Source organism: Sus scrofa, chromosome 12 (assembly GCF_000003025.6).
Source record: "Sus scrofa isolate TJ Tabasco breed Duroc chromosome 12, Sscrofa11.1, whole genome shotgun sequence".
NCBI classification, from domain to species: domain Eukaryota; kingdom Metazoa; phylum Chordata; class Mammalia; order Artiodactyla; family Suidae; genus Sus; species Sus scrofa.
The window spans coordinates 35,513,076-35,536,134 of NC_010454.4; the positions used below are offsets into that span (position 1 = coordinate 35,513,076).

The 23,059-nt window shown below is 40.9% G+C and overlaps 1 protein-coding gene across 1 annotated transcript in view; it reads left to right on the forward strand.

Moving 5' to 3' along the window:
* GDPD1 (glycerophosphodiester phosphodiesterase domain containing 1) overlaps positions 1–14,513 on the forward strand; it is a 46,395-nt gene extending 31,882 nt beyond the window's left edge. Inside the window, exons 5-10 of the mRNA XM_003358124.5 lie at positions 1,353–1,471; positions 2,089–2,178; positions 5,943–6,076; positions 10,291–10,350; positions 12,593–12,644; positions 13,190–14,513. Of these exons, the coding sequence (XP_003358172.4) occupies positions 1,353–1,471; positions 2,089–2,178; positions 5,943–6,076; positions 10,291–10,350; positions 12,593–12,644; positions 13,190–13,312 (578 nt within the window). The 3' untranslated portion in view covers positions 13,313–14,513. The remainder of the gene's footprint in view (positions 1–1,352; positions 1,472–2,088; positions 2,179–5,942; positions 6,077–10,290; positions 10,351–12,592; positions 12,645–13,189) is intronic.

Here is a 23,059-nt window from a genome sequence, read left to right on the forward strand (position 1 = left end):
ACAAACACCAACCAAAAAACCCCAATAAATTTTCAGAGAAGTGACAAGACAAAGGAAAAGGACCTAGGGTGACAAATTGTGGGAAGGTAAATATATGGGGGATTAATGGAAGATAAAGCCTAGTCACTAGTTTGTTATATAGAGTCCTTTGGCTTTGGTTTAGGCTTGTTGTTGATTAATTTTTGTACAATTTAAGTCTTGTTTTTAGGCATATAGGGGAAGGGCAGAGAGCTTTTCTTGTATCTGCCTCTTCTCAATTGCCTTCACTTCAAAATAATGCTTATGCCATAATGGCATATTTTGGAGTGGCATACTGTGCTCCCCTTCAAGGGGAAGGGTTAAATTAAAAAAATTAAATTGTTGGAGTTCCCGTCGTGGCACAGTAGTTAACGAATCCGACTAGGAACCATGAAGTTGCGGGTTCGATCCCTGCCCTTGCTCAGTGGGTTAACGATCCGGCATTGCCATGAGCTGTGGGGTAGGTTGCAGACTCGGCTCCGATCCTGCGTTGCCGTGGCTGTGGTGTAGGCCGGCGACTACAGCTCCCATTAGACCCCTAGCCTGGGAACCTCCATATGCCGTGGGAGCGGCCCAAGAAATGGCAAAAAGACAAAAAAAAAAAAAAAAAAAAGAAATTAAATTGTTGCTTAGCTACTCAGTGGAGTGTTTTAAAACATTTAAAAATAGTAATTACAGGAGTTCCTGCTGTGGCTCAACGTGATTTGGTGGTGTCTTGGGAGCGCTAGGTCGCAGGTTCGACATTCAGCCTGGCACAGTGGGTTAAGGATCCAGTGTTGCCGCAGCTGTGCCTTCGGTTGCAACTGTAGCTCCGATATGGATTTCCTGGCCTGGGAACTCCATATGCAAGGGGGCGGCCCAAAAAAGGAAAACAGTTACGGAGTAGGATGGGTAGATTATATCAATGTCAATGTCATGGTTATGATGTTGTACTAGTTTTGGGGAATCTGGGTAAAGGCTGCACAGATCTCTGTATTCTATCAGTAATCTCAAAAAGTTTAATGGAAAAAATTTTTCATCGTAATCATACATACAGTTTATAAACATGCAATGTTTATTTTTGCTTATGTGAAAAGACCAGGTTAAAATCTGAAGGGCTTAGAACTTTATTATAACTCTATAATAGATTATGCATAAAAAAAAGGAGAGAAAATACACCCAATGGTTACAATGGTTATATTTAAGTTGTTGATTTCAGATAATTTTTCTTTTCTTCTTTATATTTTTCATCATTTTGTAGATGTCCTATTATGACTACATACTATACCTTTGGTAATCATCAAAAAGCTGAAAGTTATCTTTTAAAAATGCATTTAAAAATCTTGCTTTCTCAGCATGCCAATGCGAAGGAAAAGACAACCGAATTCCATTACTGAAGGAAGTTTTTGAGGCCTTTCCTAACACTCCCATTAACATCGATATCAAAGTCAACAACAATTTGCTGATTAAGAAGGTACTTAAGGCGTTGCCTCCTCTGAGCCTGTTGCATCTGATTTCGCAAACTAAGGCTAGGGTCGGTGCCTGCGTAAATTGGGAATGTTCAAGGAAATGTGATACTCTAGGGTTCAGCATTGTTTTAAGCACTGCCCTGGTGGAAGAGAACACTGTACTTTAGGAAAGCCTATTTTCAAATTGACTTGTCATGTCTCAGTTATGGATAAAAGTGAGCTCCGGTAACCCCATCATTCTGACATTTATATAATTAACTTCTAGTTTAACGTGTTTCATTTGTACTTAGTTTATGGCAATTACTAAATAATTGTATTCTTTAACATTTAAAAAAGTTTTTATTAAATTGTAGTTGATTTACAATGTTGTGCCAGTTTCTGCTGTACAACAAAGTGACTCAGCCATATATCTAAATAGTTGTATTCTATTAGATAAATCATATGAGTAAAATGTAATTTCTTATACTTTATAAGTTAATCTGAATTTCTGTATCAGTTCTTCTAGAATTTTATACTATGCACTGGCAGATAGTCAATTGTAATCCATGCTTGAAAAACCAAAATCATGTTAAGTGGATTTACAAACAGGCACATGCATAAAATTTTGAATTTTCACATGTAGGTTTCAGAGTTGGTGAAGCAGTACAGACGAGAACACATAACAGTGTGGGGTAATGCCAGTTATGAAATTGTAGAAAAGTGCTACAAAGAGGTAAGCTTCAAAAGTAATACAGAAAAAAAAAAGAAAAAAAAGTAATACAGAATGATTTATCTTTGTTGTTGTTATATACCTATAAATGTTAACTAATTACAGTAATAATCTTTAAGCATTTTCTTATTTCACAGCCTTGATGTAGCCTTGATACAAAGACAGGTGGTACTAGATGGAAACAACTAACCAGAAGTTTACTAACAGAGAAAATGAATTTATAGATAATGGATTTAATAGCGATAATAGACCTTGTGATTTAAATGCAGTAAAATTGGAATGGCTCACAGAATTATTTTCACATGCTAATATTTGCCAGCATTTTGTAAATTTTCTTACGTATTGTTTGTTTTATTATGTATAGTATAAAGCAAAATGTTTTCTTTCTTTTAATGTCTGTTTTTTGTTAGGTAATCAAAATTTGTTGTGTAACTTTGAATTGAAGAAATTATTTAGGCCTTCAACTCCATAGCTCAAGTTTTTCTTTACCCTGCCTCCCAAATAAAATTAAGCCAGGGAGTTCCCTTTGTGGCTCAGTGTAAATGAATCTGACTAGTATCCATGAGGACACAGGTTCCATCCTTGGCCTCGATCAGTGGGTGAAAGATCCAGCGTTGCCGTGAGCTGTGGTGTAGGTCACAGATGTGGCTTGGATCTGGCGTGGCTGTGGCTGTGGTGTAGGCCGGCGGCTACAGCTTCAATTTGACCTCTAGTCTAGGAACCTCCATATGTCATGGGTGTGGCCCTAAAAAAGACGAAAAAAAAAAAAAAAGAAAGAAGAAGAATTAAGCCAGGACCATGATTATCAGATAGTATATAAAAGTAAGGTCATGCACCCACTGAAACTTTTCTGCTTGAATAAAATATACCTATAAAAATTATTTTGACATATTTTGAAGTGGTACACTAAGCCTCTGTAAGCAAACTTAGTTATAAGTCAGCTAGGAGGATTTGAAATTCGAAGTGTTAAAAAATCTTAAGCATTGAAGATTCTCTTTCAGAATGCAGGTGATAGTGCAGAAGGCATATCATGACAAAAGTAGCAGTTCTAAAATACAAAGAATTTTTTAGGGGGAAGGCTTTCCTTCCTAGAAGAGAAGGCAAAAGCATAGCTCCAAGATCAGCACCATTGCAATTAAAAGTACAATTAAAGTTAATAAGGCTCTCGTTAAGGCAAGTAAGTTTTGTTTATTTGCAACAGGCTCTCTGAGATCCCAAGGTATCTGTGTACAAAAGGACAGAACAGAATTATCAGTGGGCTGGGTGGCTGCAGATCCCCAAGAGTTTAGGACTATGACTTCCATAACTAATCATTGTCTCATAGTATTTTCACATGTCGTCAAAAGGGAGATAATATATTGGAGGCTTCATGACGAGCTGATCTTTTTACATCGCTCAAAAATATTTTTCAAATTAAAAAATAGTGATAATAGGAGTTCCTGTCGTGGCTCAGCAGTTAACGAACCCGACTAGCATCCATGAGGACATGGGTTCAGTCCCTGACCCCAGTAAGTTAACAAGGATCCGGTGTTGCCATGAGTTGTGTGGGTTGCAGATACGCCTCGGATCCTGCATTGCTGTGGCTGTGGCATAGGCCAGCGGATATTGCTCCAATTGGACCCCTAGCCTGGGAACCTCCTTATGCCACAGGTTTGGCCCTAAAAAGACCAATATAGATTTTATATGTATATAATAGCAAATGCTAGAGAAGATGAAGAGAAATTGGATCTCACATACATCACTTATGGGCATGTGAAATAGTACAGCCACTCTCTTAATTAGTTGGGTAGTTTCTTACAAAACTAAACATATACTTACCATATTAACCAGCAGTCTTACTCTTGGGCATTTATCTCATAAAAATGAAAACTAGGGAGTTCCCGTCGTGGCGCAGTGGTTAACGAATCCGACTAGGAACCATGAGGTTGCGGGTTCGGTCCCTGCCCTTGCTCAGTGGGTTAATGATCCGGCGTTGCCGTGAGCTGTGGTGTAGGTTGCAGACGCGGCTCGGATCCCGAGTTGCTGTGGCTCTGGCGTAGGCCGGTGGCTACAGCTCCGATTCAACCCCTAGCCTGGGAACCTCCATATGCCGCGGGAGCGGCCCAAGAAATAGCAACAATAACAACAACAACAAAAAAGACAAAAGACAAAAAAAAAAAAAAAATGAAAACTATGCACGCAGATCTACTATGGTTTGTTTTGTTTTGTTTTGTTTTTTCTTTTTTGGCTGCCCCTTGACATATGGAGTTCCTGGGCCAGGGATCAGATCTGAGCGCAGTTGTGACCTATGCTGCATCTGCAGCAGTGTCAGATCCTAAACCCACTGTGCCGGCTGGGGGTCGAACCTGTGTCCCAGCGCTCCCAAGATGCCACCAATCCTGTTGTGTCACAGCAGGAACTCCAACAACTCTGTTATATTTATAGCAGCTTTATTCATAGTACCAAAATACTGAAAATGAGCCAGATGCCCTTCAGTGGGTATGTGGCTGAACTGACACATCCATGCAATGTAATACTCTTCAGTAAAAGAGAATGAATTATTGATAATTGCAGCAACCTGGATGGTCCTCCAAGACACTTTGCTTAGTGAAAAAAATAAATCTCACATGGTTATATCATTCCATTTAGATAACATTCTCAAAACAATAGACATAAAGAGCAGATGAGAGGCTTCCAGGGGACAGGGACTGGGTTTGGGTGCAAACACAAAGAGGTGGTAGGAGAAAGTTCCTGTGTGGTGCTGAACAGTTCTATATTTTGACTGTGGTACTGGTACACGAATCTATACATAGGTTTAAATTACATTGAACTGTACACATTTACAAATGAACATAGGTTTTAAAGTGGTGACTCAGCAGGTTAAGGATCTGGTGTTGTAACTGCTAAGGCTCAGATCTCTGCTGTGGTGCAGGTTCAATCCCAGGCCTAGGAACTTCCAATGCTGTAGGTACACACCCCGCCACCCCCGGCAAAAAAGTGAAAACTGAATAAGGGTTGCAGTCTAATTAACAATAATATACAAGTATCAGGAGGTCCCTTCGTGGCGCAGCAGAAGCGAATCCAACTAGGAACCATGAGGTTGCAGGTTCGATCCCTGGCCTCGTTCAGTGGGTTAAGGATCCAGCATTGCCTTGAGCTGTGGTGTAGATCGCAGACGAGGCTTAGATCCTGGGTTGCTGTGGCTGTGGTGTAGGCCAGCAGCTGTAGCTCCTATTTGACCCCTAGCCTGGGAACCTCCATATGCCACGAGTGCAGCCCTAAAAAGCAAAATAAATAAATAAATAAAAGCTAATTTTCATTTCCTGCTTTTGATACATCTGGTTACATCAGATGTCACCATTTGGGACAAGTAGGTTAAGGATGTATGTAACTCTACTATATTTTTACAACTTCCTGTGAATCTATAATTATTTCAAAGTACAAAATTTAAATATTTAATTTTGGGCCCAGAATCACAGAATTTTTCCCTTGATTCAGAGATGCAGCTGCAGGCCTACACCAGGCTAGGGGTTGCATCAGAGATCTGCATCTGTGGCCTACACCACAGCTCATGGCAACGCCAGATCCTTAACCCACTGAGCAAGGCCAGGGATCAAACTCTCATCCTCATAGGTACTAGTCAGATTCTTAACCCGCTGAGCCACAATGGAAACTCCAGGGAGTTCTTTTAGCAGATGTCAAATCTTGGGGGATGTTGAAGGTTATGACATGGTCCTCTTTATTTGAGCAGTTAAAAAGTGATGTATACTCTTGTTTGTGTCTTTTAGAATTCAGATATTCCTATACTCTTCAGTTTACAACGTGTTCTGCTCATTCTCGGCCTGTTCTTCACTGGCCTCTTGCCCTTTGTGCCCATCCGAGAACAGTTTTTTGAAATCCCGATGCCTTCTATCATACTGAAGTAAGTGGTTGCTCTGTTTTCATCAGTTATCAATTATAGGAGAACTAAGATGAAGACTCATTAATATCAATACCAATGATAAAGAATAGATTGCTGTAGTTCTTTCCATGTTTGATAAGCTGACCTTTTGATATAGTTAAGATACATTCTCTAAAATGAACAGTAAAGTTTTTCTGTGTGTGTCTTTTTAGGACTGCACCTGAGGCTTATGAAAGTTCCCAGGCTGGTGGTCAAATTGGAGCTGCAGCCACTGGCCTACACCACAGCTGCAGCAATGCCAGATCCAGTTCTCGTCTGCACCACAGCTCACTACAACACCGGATCCTTAACCCACTAAGCAAGGCCAGGGATCAAACTTGTGTCTTCATGGAATCTAATCAGATTCACTTCCGCTGAGCCAGGATGGGAACTCCTCCAATAAAGGTTTTTCAATCTGTACCCATTTCACGTAAGGACTTCTGAGCCACCTGTGTACTCAGAAGTCAGATAAAAAGAATTGAGCTTAATTATTGGAAGTTAATAATTCTTTTATTCTAACGTCTAATAGCAATTGCCCTCCAACTTCTCTTACTTTTCTATTTCATTGGCAATAATACCCAGCTGAAATTCCATTAAACTCCAAATTCATCCCTAGGATTAATAGGAAGAAAAACTACCACTACCACCACCACAACCCCAAACCCTCTGGAGACAGGAGAAAGAAAAGGATAGAGTTAGTTTGTATGAGATACTTCCAAATTTGTGTAATTTCTATACTGGGTATAAAGCCTTGCTTTTCACACATCAATCCACTACAAAGATAAAAATATATAAAACACTTAGCATTGCCTGGAAAATAGTAAGTACTCAATTAATTACTGTTATATTATCTTTATCATTATTACTATTATTTTCTTGTTTTGCTTTTTAGGGCTGCACCTGTGGCACATGGAGGTTCTCAGGCTAAGGGTCAAATCAGAACTGTAGCCTCCGGCCTACACCACAGTCACTGCAACACCAGATCCGAGCCGAGTCTGTGACCTACACCACAGCTCACGGCAATGCCGGATCCTTAACCCACTGATCGAGGCCAGGGATTGAACCTGCAACCTCATGGTTACTAGTCGGATTCGTTTCTGCTGTGCCACAACGGGAACTCCTCTTTGTCATTATTAAAGAAAGAGCTTCATCTCACAATCCTGCACCCTGAGAATGTCATTCCTAGCTATAAAATTCTAATAATAACTGAGTCATGTTGAAAGAATTGGGAACTTCTGGGGGTGTCATTTAAATGTGATTTCACCTGCATGAGAATTTTTTTATTCCTAATGAACTTTAAAAAAATCAGGCTGAACTTTTGTACAGCAGTCATGAGAAAATATCACTAAGAAAAACAATTTGGTCAGTACCCTTGTACTTAGCATCTGTGTTTCATGTTCATCTTCCAGTTTGAGTCTGAGTTCCAGTTGAGTGATAATTATATTTATCTATTTCCAGTTATATTCATTAGCTTTTTTTGTAGCTGTTTCTCAAACAAAACAGAAATCACTTGTCTACAAATAAACCATTTTCATTTGCTAAATTAAAATAATTCCTGGGAGTTCCCATCATGGCTCAATGGAAACAAATCCGACTAGGAACCATGAGGTTTCGGGTTTGATCCCTGGCCTTGCTCAGTGGGTTAAGGATCTGGTGTTGCCGTGAGCTGTAGTGTAGGTCACAGATGCGGCTCGGATCCCACTCTGCTGTGGCTGAGGCGTAGGCTGGCAGTTGTAGCTCCAATTAGACCCCTAGCCTGGGAACCTCCATATGCTGTGGGTGCAGTCTTAAAAAAAAGCCAAAAAATAAAAATAAAAAATAAATAAAATAATTCCTAACCACTTATTCCTAAAGTACTTAGGTTTCTTCTGGTCTATTTTGGGGGGGGGGGGCGGGGGGTAGTCCCTCGGCCAGGGAACAAATCAGAGTCACAGCCAGAAACTAAGCTGCAGCTGTGGTAATGCTGGATCCGTAACCCACTGTGCTGGGCTAGGGTTGAACCCACGTCCCAGTGCTCCCAAGATACTGCCAATCCCGTTGTGCCACAGCGGGAGCTCCAGCTTTCTTCTGGTCTAGAATGGACTATTGTACTCTCTAAATCATTTCCATGTGTTCCTTTAGAAGCAAATATTATTAAAATACAGACATGAACTAACTTCATAGAATTAGTTTTTTTTGTTAAATGAGTGATTAGGGATTAAGACATTGGTAAAATATTATGTTTGTTATAATTTTTTTTAATGAAAGATAGTGAGTACGTCCTAGACAACATAATTTGTTTAATGAGGTAATTAGTATTTTGAGTTATTAAATTCTTGAGCGTCCTGGAATTGCACTCAGGACTTTCTACTTGGGCTAGAGTTAAGGAATAAAGGAGTTTATTTAGAGAGCTTCAAACAAAATATGAATTCAGAGAAAAAGAGAAAAAAATAAATTTAAATGTGGAGATTCAGAGTTATCCTAAGAGTGCAGATAGAAGGAGTTAGAAAGGAAACAGGAAATTCCCACTGTGGCACAGTGGAATCAGCGGTGTCTTGGGAGCGCTGGGATGCAGGTTCAGTCCTCAGCCCAGCACAGTGAGTTAAGGATCTGGCATTGTCGCAGCTGCGGCTTAGGTCACAAGTATAGCTCGGATCTGATCCTTGGCCTGGGAACGACATATGCCGAGGGTCAGCCAAAAAAGAAAAAAAGAAAAAGAAAGAAAGAGATAGAAGGAAATGGACTTAGAACTTTCAACTTAGAAAGAAGCTGAGGAGGAGTTCCCATTTGGCGCAGCAGAAACAAATCCAGCTAGTATCCATGAAGATGCTGATTCGATCCCTGGCCTCACTCGGTGGCTTAAGGATCCTGAGTTGACACGAGCTGTGTGTGGTGTAGGTCGCAGACAAGGCTGGGATACGGCATTGCTGTGGCTGTGGCATAGGCCGTCAGCTGCAGCTTCCATTTCACTCCTAGCCTGGAAACTTCCATATTGCCGCAGGTGCAGCCCTAAAAGAGCAAAAGAAAAGCAAGCAAGCAAGCAAGCAGCTGAGGGATCTTCAGAGTAAAGAGACTAATTAGAGATGCCTCTGGGCACAACCCAAAGTTAAGGACACAGGTGCTGCTTCTAGCATCAAAGAGGTTGAAGAAGGAACCCAGCATAGGTCTAAAAGTCAAGTGTACTCTTTCAGTAGGAAAGATATTTTAAAAGGACAATGTCTATGCTTTCAAATATTGAAAGTGAAAGGGAAAAAAACATGCTTTTATATATATTTTTAAGTCTCACTTTTACTCCAAATATCTTTTAATCCATAGTAAAGTTTGGTTGTGTGTATAAATCTATTACATACAAAATTACAGCAGACAGGAGTTCTCATCGTGGTGCAGTGGAAACGAATCAGACTAGGAACCATGAGGCTACAGGTTCGATCCCTGGCCTCGCTCAGTGGGTTAAGGATCTGGTGTTGTCAGGAGCTGTGGTGTAGGTTGCAGATGCAGCTCAGATCTGGCGTTGCTGTGGCTGTGGTATAGGCTGGCAGCAACAGCTCCGACTGGACCCCTGGCCTGGGGCTGAGGCTGTGGCCCTAAAAAGGATAAAAAAGACCAAAAAAAAAAAATTACAGCACACAAAAAAATTACAAAGATTACAACCACTAAAGAGGCTTCACCAGAAAAAAAAAAGAAGAGACACAGGAGTTCTGGGCACCCAGGATATTTGGAAAGATAACTTTTACTTATTTATTTATTTTGTTTTTTCGCCTTTTCTTGAGCTGCTCCTGCAGCATATGGAGGTTCCCAGGCTAGGGGTCTAATTGGGATCTGAGCCTCATCTGTGACCCACACCACAGCTAACGGCAACACCGGATCCCTAACCCACTGAGCAAGGCCGGGGATCGAACCCACAACCTCATGGTTCCTAGTTGGTTTTGTTAACCACTGAGCCACGATGGGAACTCCTGGAAAGATGACTTTTAAATTTTAACCTTTGAATAGTGGTAGCAGAAAGTTTAGCTTGAAATCAATGAAAATAGAGAACCCAAATGGGATTTGTTCTCCAAATATTTTCCAAATACTTTTAAGCACATACTAAGTGCAAGGAAGATGCTGGGGTTTTTTTGTTTGTTTGTTTGTTTTTTGTTTTTTGAACTTGTTTTATTTTATCACACTGACATATTCCTGTGTTTCTAATTTATGACCTACATTTTATTTCATCTCAGGCTGAAAGAACCACACACGATGTCCAGAAGTCAAAAGTTTCTCATCTGGCTTTCTGACATGTGAGAATTTTAGTTTCTTGATATACATGTTATTGTTTTAACTGTATCTATTAAATGCCATGCTTATAAGTTAGAGCAGGCTTTGTGCATGTAATTTGAACACCTACTATACAAATGGATGTGTATGAATCATCTAAAAGTAGCTTAATTACTAATCGCCAAACTTGAGGAGGAATTGAGAGATAATCCCATCAAATTCAGGAGAAAATTTACCCAAAGTTAAATGGTTCACTTGGGATTATCTAGCCAGTTAGCAGTAGAGCTGGGATACATATCCATCCCCTCTGTTTATTCACTGTTTCACCAGCCTGCAGTCAAAAACGATGAAAAGAAGTGTGTGTAGCAATGCCATATAGGTAAGAGCGTATATTTACTAATGGCGCATTTTTCAGAAAATTCTGCACTGAAACTTAGCAGAAAGGAAGTCTCACCTATAGGGTGGGCAGCTGCTTTAAAGAAATGCATCTGTGACCTACACCACAGCTCACGGCAACACCGTATCCTTAAGCCACTGAATGAGGCCAGGGAATGAACCTGCATCCTCATAGATACCAGTCAGATTCGTGTCTGCTGAGCCATGACCAGAACCCCCATTTTTTTTATCATTTTAGGGCTGCACCCGGTGCATATGGAAATTCCCAGGCTAGGGGTCTAATTGGAGCTACAGCTGCTGGCCTACCCCAGAGCCACGGCAACGCCAGATCCGAGCCTTGTCTGCAGCCTACACCACAGCTCACGGCAACGCTGGATCCTTAACCCACTGAGAGAGGCCAAAGATCAAATCCACATCCTCATGGATACTAGTTGGACTCTTAATTCGCTGAGCCATAATAGGAACTCCTAAGGAGGGTTTTTGTGTGTGTGTGTCTTTTTAGGGCCGTGAGCTGTGATGTAGGTCACAGACGTGGCTTGGATCTATCGATGTTGTGGCTGTGGTGTAGGCCAGTGGCTACAGCTTCAATTCAACCCCTAGCCCGGGAACCTCCATATGCCACGGGTGCGGCTATAAAAAGACCAAAAAAAGAAATAAATGAAATAAATGAATAATTAAACAAACATTTACTTTTTTTTTCTTTTTTCTTTTTCTTTTTTGTCTTTTTGCCTTTTCTAGGGCCACTCCCAAGGCATATGGAGGTTCCCAGGCTAGGGATCTAATCGGAGCTGTAGCTACCGGCCTACACCAGAGCCACAGCAACTCGGGATCTGAGCCGAGTCTGTGACCTACACCACAGCTCACGGCAACGCCGGATCCTTAACCCACTGAGCAAAGCCAGGGATCGAACCTGCAACCTCATGGTTCCTAGTTGGATTCGTTAACCACTGAGCCACAACGGGAACTCCTAAACATTTACTTTTAAGTTAGCTATTTGGAACCAAAAAACCCCCACTTTTTTCCCTATATAAAGGATAATGTAATCGATAGACATTAGGTTTCTAAGATAGCTCACAAAAAGGCTACTTCAGTTTGTAAATAGACTGTGATATAGAATTTGACCCAAGTTCACGTCCTTATTTTTATTTATTTATTTTTAAGGGCCGCACCTGAGGCATAGTGAGGTTCCCAGGCTAGGGGTCTAATCGGAGCTCTAGCTGCCAGCCTACACCACAGCCATGGCAACACCAGATCCAAGCTGTATTTGCGACCTACACCACAGCTCATGGCAATGCCGGATTCTTAACCTGCTGAGTGAGGCCAGGAATCGAACTGGCAACCTCATGGTTCCTAGTCGGATTTGTTTCCACTGAGCCATGACAGAAATTCCATTTCCTTATTTTAATTTGGAAAGTTAGGCTCACAGACTTCTAAATTCTTTCTCACTCTCATTATGTTGCCAGCAGGGAAAGTGAGGAAGCCTCTTCCCCATGGAGCTGCTTCAATTAAGAATGGGTCTCCTGGGGATCTAATGGCAACAAGGAGTAGAAAAGAGATCCAGCAGCTAAGATATAAATGCATCCACAGCAGCTGTTATTACTTGAGGCTGTTGCTGAAATTGCCTGGACATTGGGATTAAATTCAATTAGGAATTATAAACTCTAAATTGACTAAATGAGGAGTTTCCTTGAGGTTCAGTGGGTTAAGCATCTGGCATTGTCACTGATATGTGCAAGTTTGATCCCTGGCCCAGGATCTTCTGCATACCATGAGCAAGGCCAAAAAGAGAGAGAGAGAGAAATATATAGTAAATGAAAATACATATGTATTCTTTTATAATATTCTTTTCTATTATGGTCTCTTTTTTAGTTTATTAATGAGGAAAGCTTTGTTTGACCATCTCACTGCCCGAGGCATTCAGGTAAGTTTTTGGAATGATGCATTTTATTTTTTTTGTCTTGCTGAGCCCGCATCATATGCAAGTCCTCAGGCTAGGGGTCGAATCAGAGCTATAGCTGCAGGCCTACACCACAGCCACAGCAACACAGGATCGGAGCCACATCTGCGATCTACACCACAGCTCACGGCAACTCTGGATCCTTAGCTCACTGATCAAGGCCAGGGATTGAATCCACATCCTCATGGATACCTGCCCGGTTCGTTACCACTGGGCAATTATGGGAAGTCCCTAGCCCTAGGATGATGTGTTTTAGAAACAATGTAGTTTACCTGTTTAACACACGTTTAAGAGGTAGGAACTTTTACCTGATCTAATTTGGTGTCCCAACTCTGCCGCTGCCTTGCTAGTTCTCATTCAAAGACCTCAAACTCTACCTTACAGTTAACAGTATTGACATTCCGCACGTCGCAAGCATGGCTAAATAAATAAAGAAAGAAAGAAGAAGAAAGAAAAGAAAAAAAAAGATTTTCTATTTTAACATTTCTTCTTGTGTTTCTAATTTTCAGGTGTATATTTGGGTATTAAATGAAGAGCAGGAATACAAAAGAGCTTTTGATTTGGGAGCAACCGGGGTGATGACAGACTATCCAACAAAGCTTAAGGATTTTTTACATAATGTTTCAGAATAGAAAAGAAGCTACTCAGAAGCATTTCAAGAAAATATGAAAAGACTAAGAAAAAAAAAATTTCACTCTTTCCCTAAGCCATTTCCAGAATGGTAAAAGGTTTAATCAGTTAAGTTTTTATTACCTCATTTTTAAGCCTGTCTGAGAATGTAGAAACTATATATTGTATATTTATTTTAAATAATATTGCATATTTTACATTTGTAAATTGTTTAGAAAGATAACTGGCTATGAGATGTGCGTAGACTATTGATCAAGATTTCTGTATGTGATGCTATATTCTACTATTATAAGTAATTCTGAAATCAAAGACTATTGGATAAACTTGACACTAGCCTTCACTGGAATAAGTCAACTAAGTAGTAAGACAGAATTACTGAAGGCCATTACAGCTATCTGAGTTGTCTTGGTATCTCTAGGTACATCTTAGTTAAAGGGGAAATTTCATACAATGGAAGGAGAGCTTGGAAATCAGTGATGTAACATCTGACAAGATGTATGTTGTTAACAGAAAGCAGACTCAAAGAAATAAGTGAAAGTTTATTACATGATCAGAAATAAAATCTGTAGATTGAATTAGGACTTCTTGGTTTCTGCTGTGAATAAGGACATTCCATCTGGAATCTTTTTCAGGTGTATAACAATGCTACCGTGTCTTTTTTGTTGTTATGAACATTAAAATTGGACTTAATAATTGTAAATTAAGACAAGATGCAAATGGTCACATTTTTGTTTCCTCTAAAGAAATGTACATTTTCCATTTTTTTTTTGGCAATGACTAACTGTTTGGGCCTACATCTTAAATAACATCTTGAATTCTAATAATCATATGAAACTGATAAAAGTGCATATCATGGTTTCTAACACTGAGAGTATAAACCACCTGCTCCTGACCTTTGAGAATTTGTTCTTCTGAGTATTAGGTGGAAGCAGAATTTCCCAAAGCATTAGACATCACTTTCTCAGCCTTTCTGATGGGACTTCATGTAAATCTGTTTCTCATCTTTTTGACTTATTTTCATTATCTCTTTGGGAGTAAGTATAATCTGGACTAATAAGCATCTTAAACCTCGATCTCTCATTTGGAGTTTGCCAGCTAACAGCTAGAAAGGATGTTCATACCTCCCACCTGTCCCTGGATGACATAAATAACATTTGATTTTTTTTTTTTGTTTAACCTGAAATAAAATTTTCAAGAACAAAATAAGGGTTCTTCATTTTTTACATTCGCAGCTGTAGTTCCACATATGCTTTATACATTTTTTTTTTGCAGAATTTAATGCAGTTTTGGTGAATTAGTAATATGAGTAAACACACCTGAGACACCTCTCTATTCTAAGGAAAATAAAATGTAGAAACTTTTATGGTAAAGAAGTTGCTTCTTGGAGTTCCCACTACAGTGGGTTAATGATCTGACTTGTCTCTGTGGAGCTGCCAGTTCTATCCCTGGCCTGGCTCAGTGTGTTGGGGATCCAGCATTTGCTGCAGCTCTGGCTCAGATGCGATCCCTGGCCAGGGACATTCCATATGCCCTAGGGACATCCAGAAAAAAAATAAAGGGAAGTTGCTTTTTGGCATCTGAATAAATAACTTGTTCAGGTAATCCATTAAATCTGTCATTCCACCTTCACTTGTAGTAATTTATGATTATAGTTGCTAGATAATTTTTATAATCTTTGATAAAATTCTTTTTGCAGTTTCTCCTTTCCAAATTTTGTTTCATTTGTTATGATTTACTTATGATGCAGTTCATATCATATTTTGGCCAGCATATACTTTGTGTTAGCCAGTAGACGATAAAGGACCCAGTATGGTAAAAATGTTTAGAAAGTCATATAGTTTTTTTTGTTCTGTTTTTTGTTTTTTTAGGGCCACACCTGTGGCATATGGAAGTTCCCAGCCTAGGGGTCAAATCACAGCCTCAGCTGCCAGCCTATGCCACAACCACAGCAATGCCAGATCCAAGCTGCATCTGCGGCCTACACTGCAGGTCATGGCAACACCGGATCCTTAACCCCACTGAGCAAGGCCAGGGATCAAACACTCATCCTCATGGATACTAGTCAGGTTTGTTACCTCTGAGCCACGATGGGAACTCCTGGAAAGTCATATGTTTTAAAAGTCTGTTGATTTTATAGTCAAGTGTAGTATAGTATCTATAATAAGAGAGTTGACATTGAGATATTATAGATACGTTATAGCATCTATAATAATGAGAGACATCATTTTCAGATAACATCTGAATATTTCTTTTCTGATTGGGGCAACACATTTTAAAAGAGGTTAAATACCCCTTCGTTCTGAGATAGATATTGGTAGGCATGGTGAACAGCATGGCAGGAAGTCTAGAAAAGTGATCAAAAGATGTGATTAGACCCTTTTGCTGGGATGAAGCTGGCACTAGATTTGACAGACCCAGCTATAGGTCTGGACCAGCAAGCCATTAGTATCCTAAATACTTGGCAACAGACAGCAACTGGCAGGTATTTCAGTAAGGCAGTTGGCATGAGGGAAGTTTATCTTGAAGTCATGAGTTTCTCTATGGGACTAGGGTCCTAGGCATGTTACAAGGCAAAGCAGGACACAAGGCACCAGATCTAGGACCCAGATCTTAGAAAGAAGCTTATTTAATAGAACTGAAGAGCAGAGCAACGATGTAGTAATTACAGGTGTAGGTTCATACTGGGTCCCAAAGCTTTTCAATCTCTCATTTCTGGCCAGGACCTGACTACCGGTGGGCATCTTGTAGCCACAACTGTGGAGAAAGAATGGCTGCAGTGGGATAGGAAATGAGAACATAAAACACAAATCATAGTATGTTCCAGTATGAGAAGCCATTAACACAAAATACAATGCCAATGATTCTGCTTAGAGTTGTATACAATGCTGGCCCTAGAAAGATTAAAAAAAAAATAGTCAAGGGGTTCCTGTTGTGGCACAGTGTAAAGGAGTCTGACTAGTATCCATGAGGATGAAAGTTCAATCCCTGGCCTTGCTCAATGGGTTAAGGATCCAGCATTGCTGTGAGCTGTGCTGTAGATCTCAGACACAGCTTGGATCCAGTGTTGCTGTGGCTGTGGCATAGGCCAGCAGGTACAGCTCTGATTCAATCCCTAACCTGGGAGCTTCCATGTGCTGCAGATACGGCCCTAAAAAGCAAAAAAAAAAAAAAAAAAAGAAAAAGGTCAAGAGAATTCCCATTGTGGCACAGTGGAAATGATTCCAACTAGCATCCATGAGGATACGGGTTTGATCCCTGGCCTTGTTTAGTAGGTCAGGGATCTGTTGCTGCCGTGAGCTGTGGTGTAGGTTGCAGAGGCAGCTTGGATCCCTCCTTGCTGTGGCTGTGGTATAGGCCAGCATCTGTAGCTCCAATTTCAAGCCCTGACCTGGGAACTTTCACATGCTGCCGGTGCAGCCCTAAAAAAGAAAAAAAAAAAAAAAAAAAAAAAGAAAAAAAAAAAAAACCACAAAAAACAAAAAGGAAAACCATAAATGCCAGGTTGAAGAGTTCTGAATTGAAAGTCGTGTGTCAAATAGGTGGCTAAACTTGAGATGTTAAAAACAAGAACTGAAACTGCTAGGCAGTAAGACACTGTAATCATTTCAAGAACAAAAGGAAAATATAAATAGCAGTCAGAGACCAGGAACCAAAACATGATCGGGATTAATGTTATCAGATCCAAGAGTCAAAGAGATCAGAATGCTGAGAGCATACCAAGACAATCCAAAGGCCACAAGTAATGTTTAGCTTTTCTGCTTCTTTTGCATAATACCGACGACACACTAATGTTTGGAATTGGAAAGTTGGATCATCCTATAATCTGAAATAAAGATAGAAACCTAGACCAGAGAACTGTCCAGAAACCAGGTCATCATAAATCTACACAGATTAACATTAGACTGCATAAAAATTAGTTTGGAACAGACTACAGGATGGAAATTCTTGCAGCAATCCAGGCATGAAGTAACAAGGGTCCAAATGAAAGTAGGGGCAATGTAAGTAGTGACACAATGAATCTACGTGTCTCTCTAAGAGAAGAATTAGTAAGAACTGGTGACCAGTAGCCACTGTGGCACAGTAAGTTAAGGGTCTGGTGTTGCAAAAAGGAGAAGGATGAGAAGAAGAAAAGAGTTAGTGACTAGATGAACTTAAAAGAAGAAGAGAAATTTCACCGCTACCTCCAAAGCTGCAAGAAATTGGGGAACTTGGAGAGGGAAACCAGTTTGGTGGTAAAAATGGCGTCTGTGGGTACTCTCTGAAATGACAGGCATTTGAATTTAGGTAAATTAGCTCTTGGATGAAAGGATAGGTCTGGAAGAATAGATTCAGGAGTTATATATACTTTAAAGGTATTGGGAAGCTGGCACTTTAGAGGTGATATTAGTTCCTTCTCAGTATTCTACTTGAAATTGGAATCGGTTGCTATGCCACCAGATGCCTACATAGTGAAGAGTGTGATTCATACCATGGTGAGATTGAATAATAACATTCTTTCCCACTCATTTATGTCCTTTTCTTTCAAAAGCAGAGAACTCTATCAAAACAGAGTTTTGGGAGTTCCATCGTGGCTCAGCGGTAGCAAACCCGACTAGGATCCATGAAGACTTGGGTTCATGAGTTCAGCCATTAAAAAAGAAAGAAAGAAAGAAAAAGAAAGAGAGAAAGAAACAAAGAATCAAAGAAGCAAACAAACCGAGTTTTAACTCATTGCTTAAGACCAGTGCATTGGTCTTGTCTGTCTACCAGTTTTAAATTTTAGTTTCTTTTTCTTTTGTCTTTTTGCCATTTCTTGGGCTCCTCCTGCAGCATATGGAGGTTCCCAGGCAAGGGGTCGAATTGGAGCTGTGGCTGCTGGCCTACGCCAGAGCCACAGCAGTGCGGGATCTGAGCCGCGTCTGCAACCTACACCACAGCTCAGGGCAACGCTGGATCCTTAACTCATTGAGCAAGGCCAGGGATCGAACCCATAACCCATGGTTCCTAAGTCGGATTCGTTAACCACTGCACCACGATGGGAACTCCTAAATTTTAGTTTCTTGAAGCCCTAAGATGGGGCCTAAACAGCTTCCGCTGGCTGAGGGGGGATGCTCATGCTGAGAGGGAGGAGATCTGCAGGTATAGCTAAGTGTTACCTGTTCCTGATTTGTTAAGAGCTGCTCTACTTTTTTCTGTTTCATGTGTGAGTTCCACATAAAGTTTGACTGAAAAAATTTAAAAAAAAATTTTTTTTTGCTTCTATTATCTTTTATCCCTTTCTAGGGCTGCACCCATGGCATATGGAAGTTCCCACGCTAGGGGCTGAGTTGGAATCACAGGAGCTATAGGAGGCCCAGCCTCTGGCCTCTGCCACAGCCACAGCAACAGGGATCTGAGCCACACCTGCAACCCTGCAGAGAGAAAATAGACAAAAATAGATGAGCTAAAGGTACTAGTCTGCTCGAGCTACCATAGCGAAATATCATAGACTAAGGGGCTTAAATGATAGAAGTTTATTTTCTCATTTCTGGAGGCAGTCCAAGATCAAGGTACCAGGAGGGGTGGTGTCTGATGAGACCTCTCTTCCTGGCTTGCAGATGGCTCCTTCTTGCAATATCCTCCCGTGGCCTTTTCACTATATGTACCCAGAGAGAGGCCTCTGCTGTTTCTTTCTCTTATAAGGCATCAGTCCTATCGGATTAGAGCCCTATCCTTATGACCTCATTCAACCTTAATTACTTCTTTAAAGGCCCTGATTCCAAATACAGCCACATTGAGATTTAGGGCTTCAACATTTGAACTTGAAGGGGGACACAATTCAGCCCATAGCAGGTGGGGATAGGAGTCAAAGTGGGAGAGCGGGAACTTGGTTATGTATGGGAAAAGATGGGAAGGGATACTGAGGAAATCTGAGACAGTTGGAGAAGGAAGCATTTGTAGCTGAACCTTTGTCCCCATAGATGCTAGTCAGATTTGTGATGGGAACTCCTTTTTGTTGGTTTTTTTGGAAAAATTCTGATTCAAGTCATTCTTTGAGAATGCTATCCAGAGCCCCCACGATGGATGCTTAAAGCTCTACAAAATAACTAGACCACCCTGACCCTAGTTTGGAAAAGAGAGTGAATTTAACTTTTGTTTGTTTTTGTCTTTTTTTTTTTTTTTTTCCCCAGGACCGCACCTGAGGCATATGGAGCTTCCCAGGCTAGGGGTCCAATAGGAGCTGTAGCTGCTGGCCTACACCACAGCCACAGCAATGTCAGATCTGAGCTGCAGCTGTGACCTTACACCACAGCTCATGGCAACACCAGATCCTTGACCCACTGAGTGAGGCCAGGGATCGAACCTGCGTCCTCATGGATGCTAGTCAGATTCGTTTCCACTGAGCCATGACAGAAACTCCTGAAATTAACATTTAAAAAAAAATTCTTTTTAGGGGTGCACCCATGGCATATGGAAGTACATATGGCCTACAATAGGAGCTGTAGCTGTTGGCCTACACCACAGCCACAGCAATGCCAGATTCGAGCCAGCCGCACCTGTGACCTACGCCACAGCTCACAGCAACTCCGTATCCTTAACCCACTGAGGGAGGCCAGGGCTCAACCCCTCATCCTCATGGATACTAGTTGGGTTCTTTACCCACTGAACCACAATAGGAACTTCAAGGAATTAAGTTAACATTCATCTAATATTTTTGATATGCCAGCTGCTCTCATACCTATCCTGTAATCATTTTCATAGTCCTGTGATATTATCTCTGGATTATAGATGAGGATCAACAGAAGCTCAGAGGGGTTAAGTGAGTCATTAAAGATTGCACAGACGGAATTCCCATTGTGGTTCAGCAGTTTAAGAACTGCGTTAATATCCATGAGGATGAGGGTTCGATCCCTGGCCTTGCTCAGTGGGTTAAAGCTCCAGTGTTGCTGCAAGCTGCGGTGTAGGTCACATATGTGTAGATGCTAGTCAGATTTGTGATGGGAACTCCTTTTTGTTGGTTTTTTTGGAAAAATTCTGATTCAAGTCATTCTTTGAGAATGCTATCCAGAGCCCCCACGATGGATGCTTAAAGCTCTACAAAATAACTAGACCACCCTGACCCTAGTTTGGAAAAGAGAGTGAATTTAACTTTTGTTTGTTTTTGTCTTTTTTTTTTTTTTTTTCCCCAGGACCGCACCTGAGGCATATGGAGCTTCCCAGGCTAGGGGTCCAATAGGAGCTGTAGCTGCTGGCCTACACCACAGCCACAGCAATGTCAGATCTGAGCTGCAGCTGTGACCTTACACCACAGCTCATGGCAACACCAGATCCTTGACCCACTGAGTGAGGCCAGGGATCGAACCTGCGTCCTCATGGATGCTAGTCAGATTCGTTTCCACTGAGCCATGACAGAAACTCCTGAAATTAACATTTAAAAAAAATTCTTTTTAGGGGTGCACCCATGGCATATGGAAGTACATATGGCCTACAATAGGAGCTGTAGCTGTTGGCCTACACCACAGCCACAGCAATGCCAGATTCGAGCCAGCCGCACCTGTGACCTACGCCACAGCTCACAGCAACTCCGTATCCTTAACCCACTGAGGGAGGCCAGGGCTCAACCCCTCATCCTCATGGATACTAGTTGGGTTCTTTACCCACTGAACCACAATAGGAACTTCAAGGAATTAAGTTAACATTCATCTAATATTTTTGATATGCCAGCTGCTCTCATACCTATCCTGTAATCATTTTCATAGTCCTGTGATATTATCTCTGGATTATAGATGAGGATCAACAGAAGCTCAGAGGGGTTAAGTGAGTCATTAAAGATTGCACAGACGGAATTCCCATTGTGGTTCAGCAGTTTAAGAACTGCGTTAATATCCATGAGGATGAGGGTTCGATCCCTGGCCTTGCTCAGTGGGTTAAAGCTCCAGTGTTGCTGCAAGCTGCAGTGTAGGTCACATATGTGGCTTGGATCTGGCGTTGCTGAGGCTGTGGCTGTGGCCAGCAGCTGCAGCTCTGATTCAACCCCTAGCCTGGAAACTTCCATATGCCAGGGATTCGGCCCTAAAAAGACCAAAAAAAAAAAAAAGTACAGATTGCACAGCTGGTAAGTTGCTAAACCTGGGATGCAAACCTATTTCTTCAGAGACCAAGTTCAAAGCTGCTTCACCACGTAACATTGTTGTTAATGGGCTGGTTCTTTTCTTACAACCTATGTAATTGAATTTCTTAAATATAACTTTGGGAAGACTATGGTAAAAGGAATTAAACTACTACATGTAATTATTTTCCTTTTTCTTCCAATTAAGACTGGATGAAACAAATTAATATTTAATATACATCAGTGCTGGTCCTTTTCCAACTGTTGTATGGTGTTATACAGGGGATTTTTTTTTCCACTTCCTCATTCTATCCATTTTCACCATATTATGAAATAAAGAAATTTGAGTTTTGGAGTTCCTGTCATGGCGCAGTGCAAACGAATCTGACTAGCACCCATGAGGACGCAGGCTCAATCTCTGGCCTTACTCGGTGGGTTAAGGAGCTGGTGGTGTTGTGAGCTGGGTTGTAGCTCGCAGACTCAGCTCAGATCCCAGGTTACTGTGACTGTGGTGTAGGCCAGCAGCTATGGCTCTGATTCAACCTCTAGCCTGGGAACCTCCATATGCTAAGAGTGCAGCCCTAAAAAGACAAAAAAAAAAAAAAAAAAGGAAAGAAAGAAATTTGAGTTTTAAAAAAATATAAGAGTTTTACTGTTTCTCTATTCTATTTGAGGTCAAATATTAAAACTTACCAATGAAACTGGGTCACTTTGCTGTATAGCAGAAATTGACACAACATTGTAAATCAACCACAATTTTGAAAAACTTAACAATGAAGAAGTTACAGTTCTGTGTACTTAAGTAAAATTTCAGAAAAACTGCATAATTCTTTACAAGTCCCCCCCTCCCCAATCCTTTCTTCTCTGTGGTTAATTCATTTCCCCTTTTCTTGGGTTACATTCTTGCGGTCATCATTTTTAGGTCATGTGATTCTGAAATAAGAAATAGGCAGTTTTGCAAAGTCTAACAGGATAAACACCTTGTCCTATTAATCACTAACAACAATCCAAATGTAACCTACCAAAAACTTGGATAAATGATGTCATCTTGGAAGAAAAATACCTCTTGGTTCAGGTGGGAAATGCTGAGGAGAACTAGGGTAATATTTTTCTCAGGAAAATTTATCTTTTTTTCCCCAGGGATCTAACCTATGCCATAGCAGCGGCCTGAGCTGTTGCAGTGACAATGCTAGATCCTTAATCTGTTGCACCACAAGGAGACTCAAAAATTATATTTTTTTCTAAATTCACCAGTTTTTGCAATAACTTTACCCAAACAACTTGTTTTATTTTATTTTATTTTTAGGGCTGTATCCATGGCATATGGACGTTCCCAGGCTAAGGGGTCAAATCAGAGCTGCAGCTGCAGCCTATGCCACAGTCATGGCAATGCAGGATCCAAGCCATGTCTGCAGCCTACACCACAGCTCATGACAACACTGAATCCTTAATCCACTGAGCGAGGCCAGGGATTGAACCCACATCCTCATGGATAGTAGTTGGGGCCTTAACCTGCTGAGCCATGATAGGAACTCCCAAACAACTTGTTTTAAAAAGTTAGCAGAACCATGTCACAATTATTAGAATGTTTAAGAAAATTTCGAAAATTACAAGTATTGGAGAAATTTTGGAGAAATTGGAACACCTGTGTACTGTTTGATAGGAATGTGAAATGGTGTGA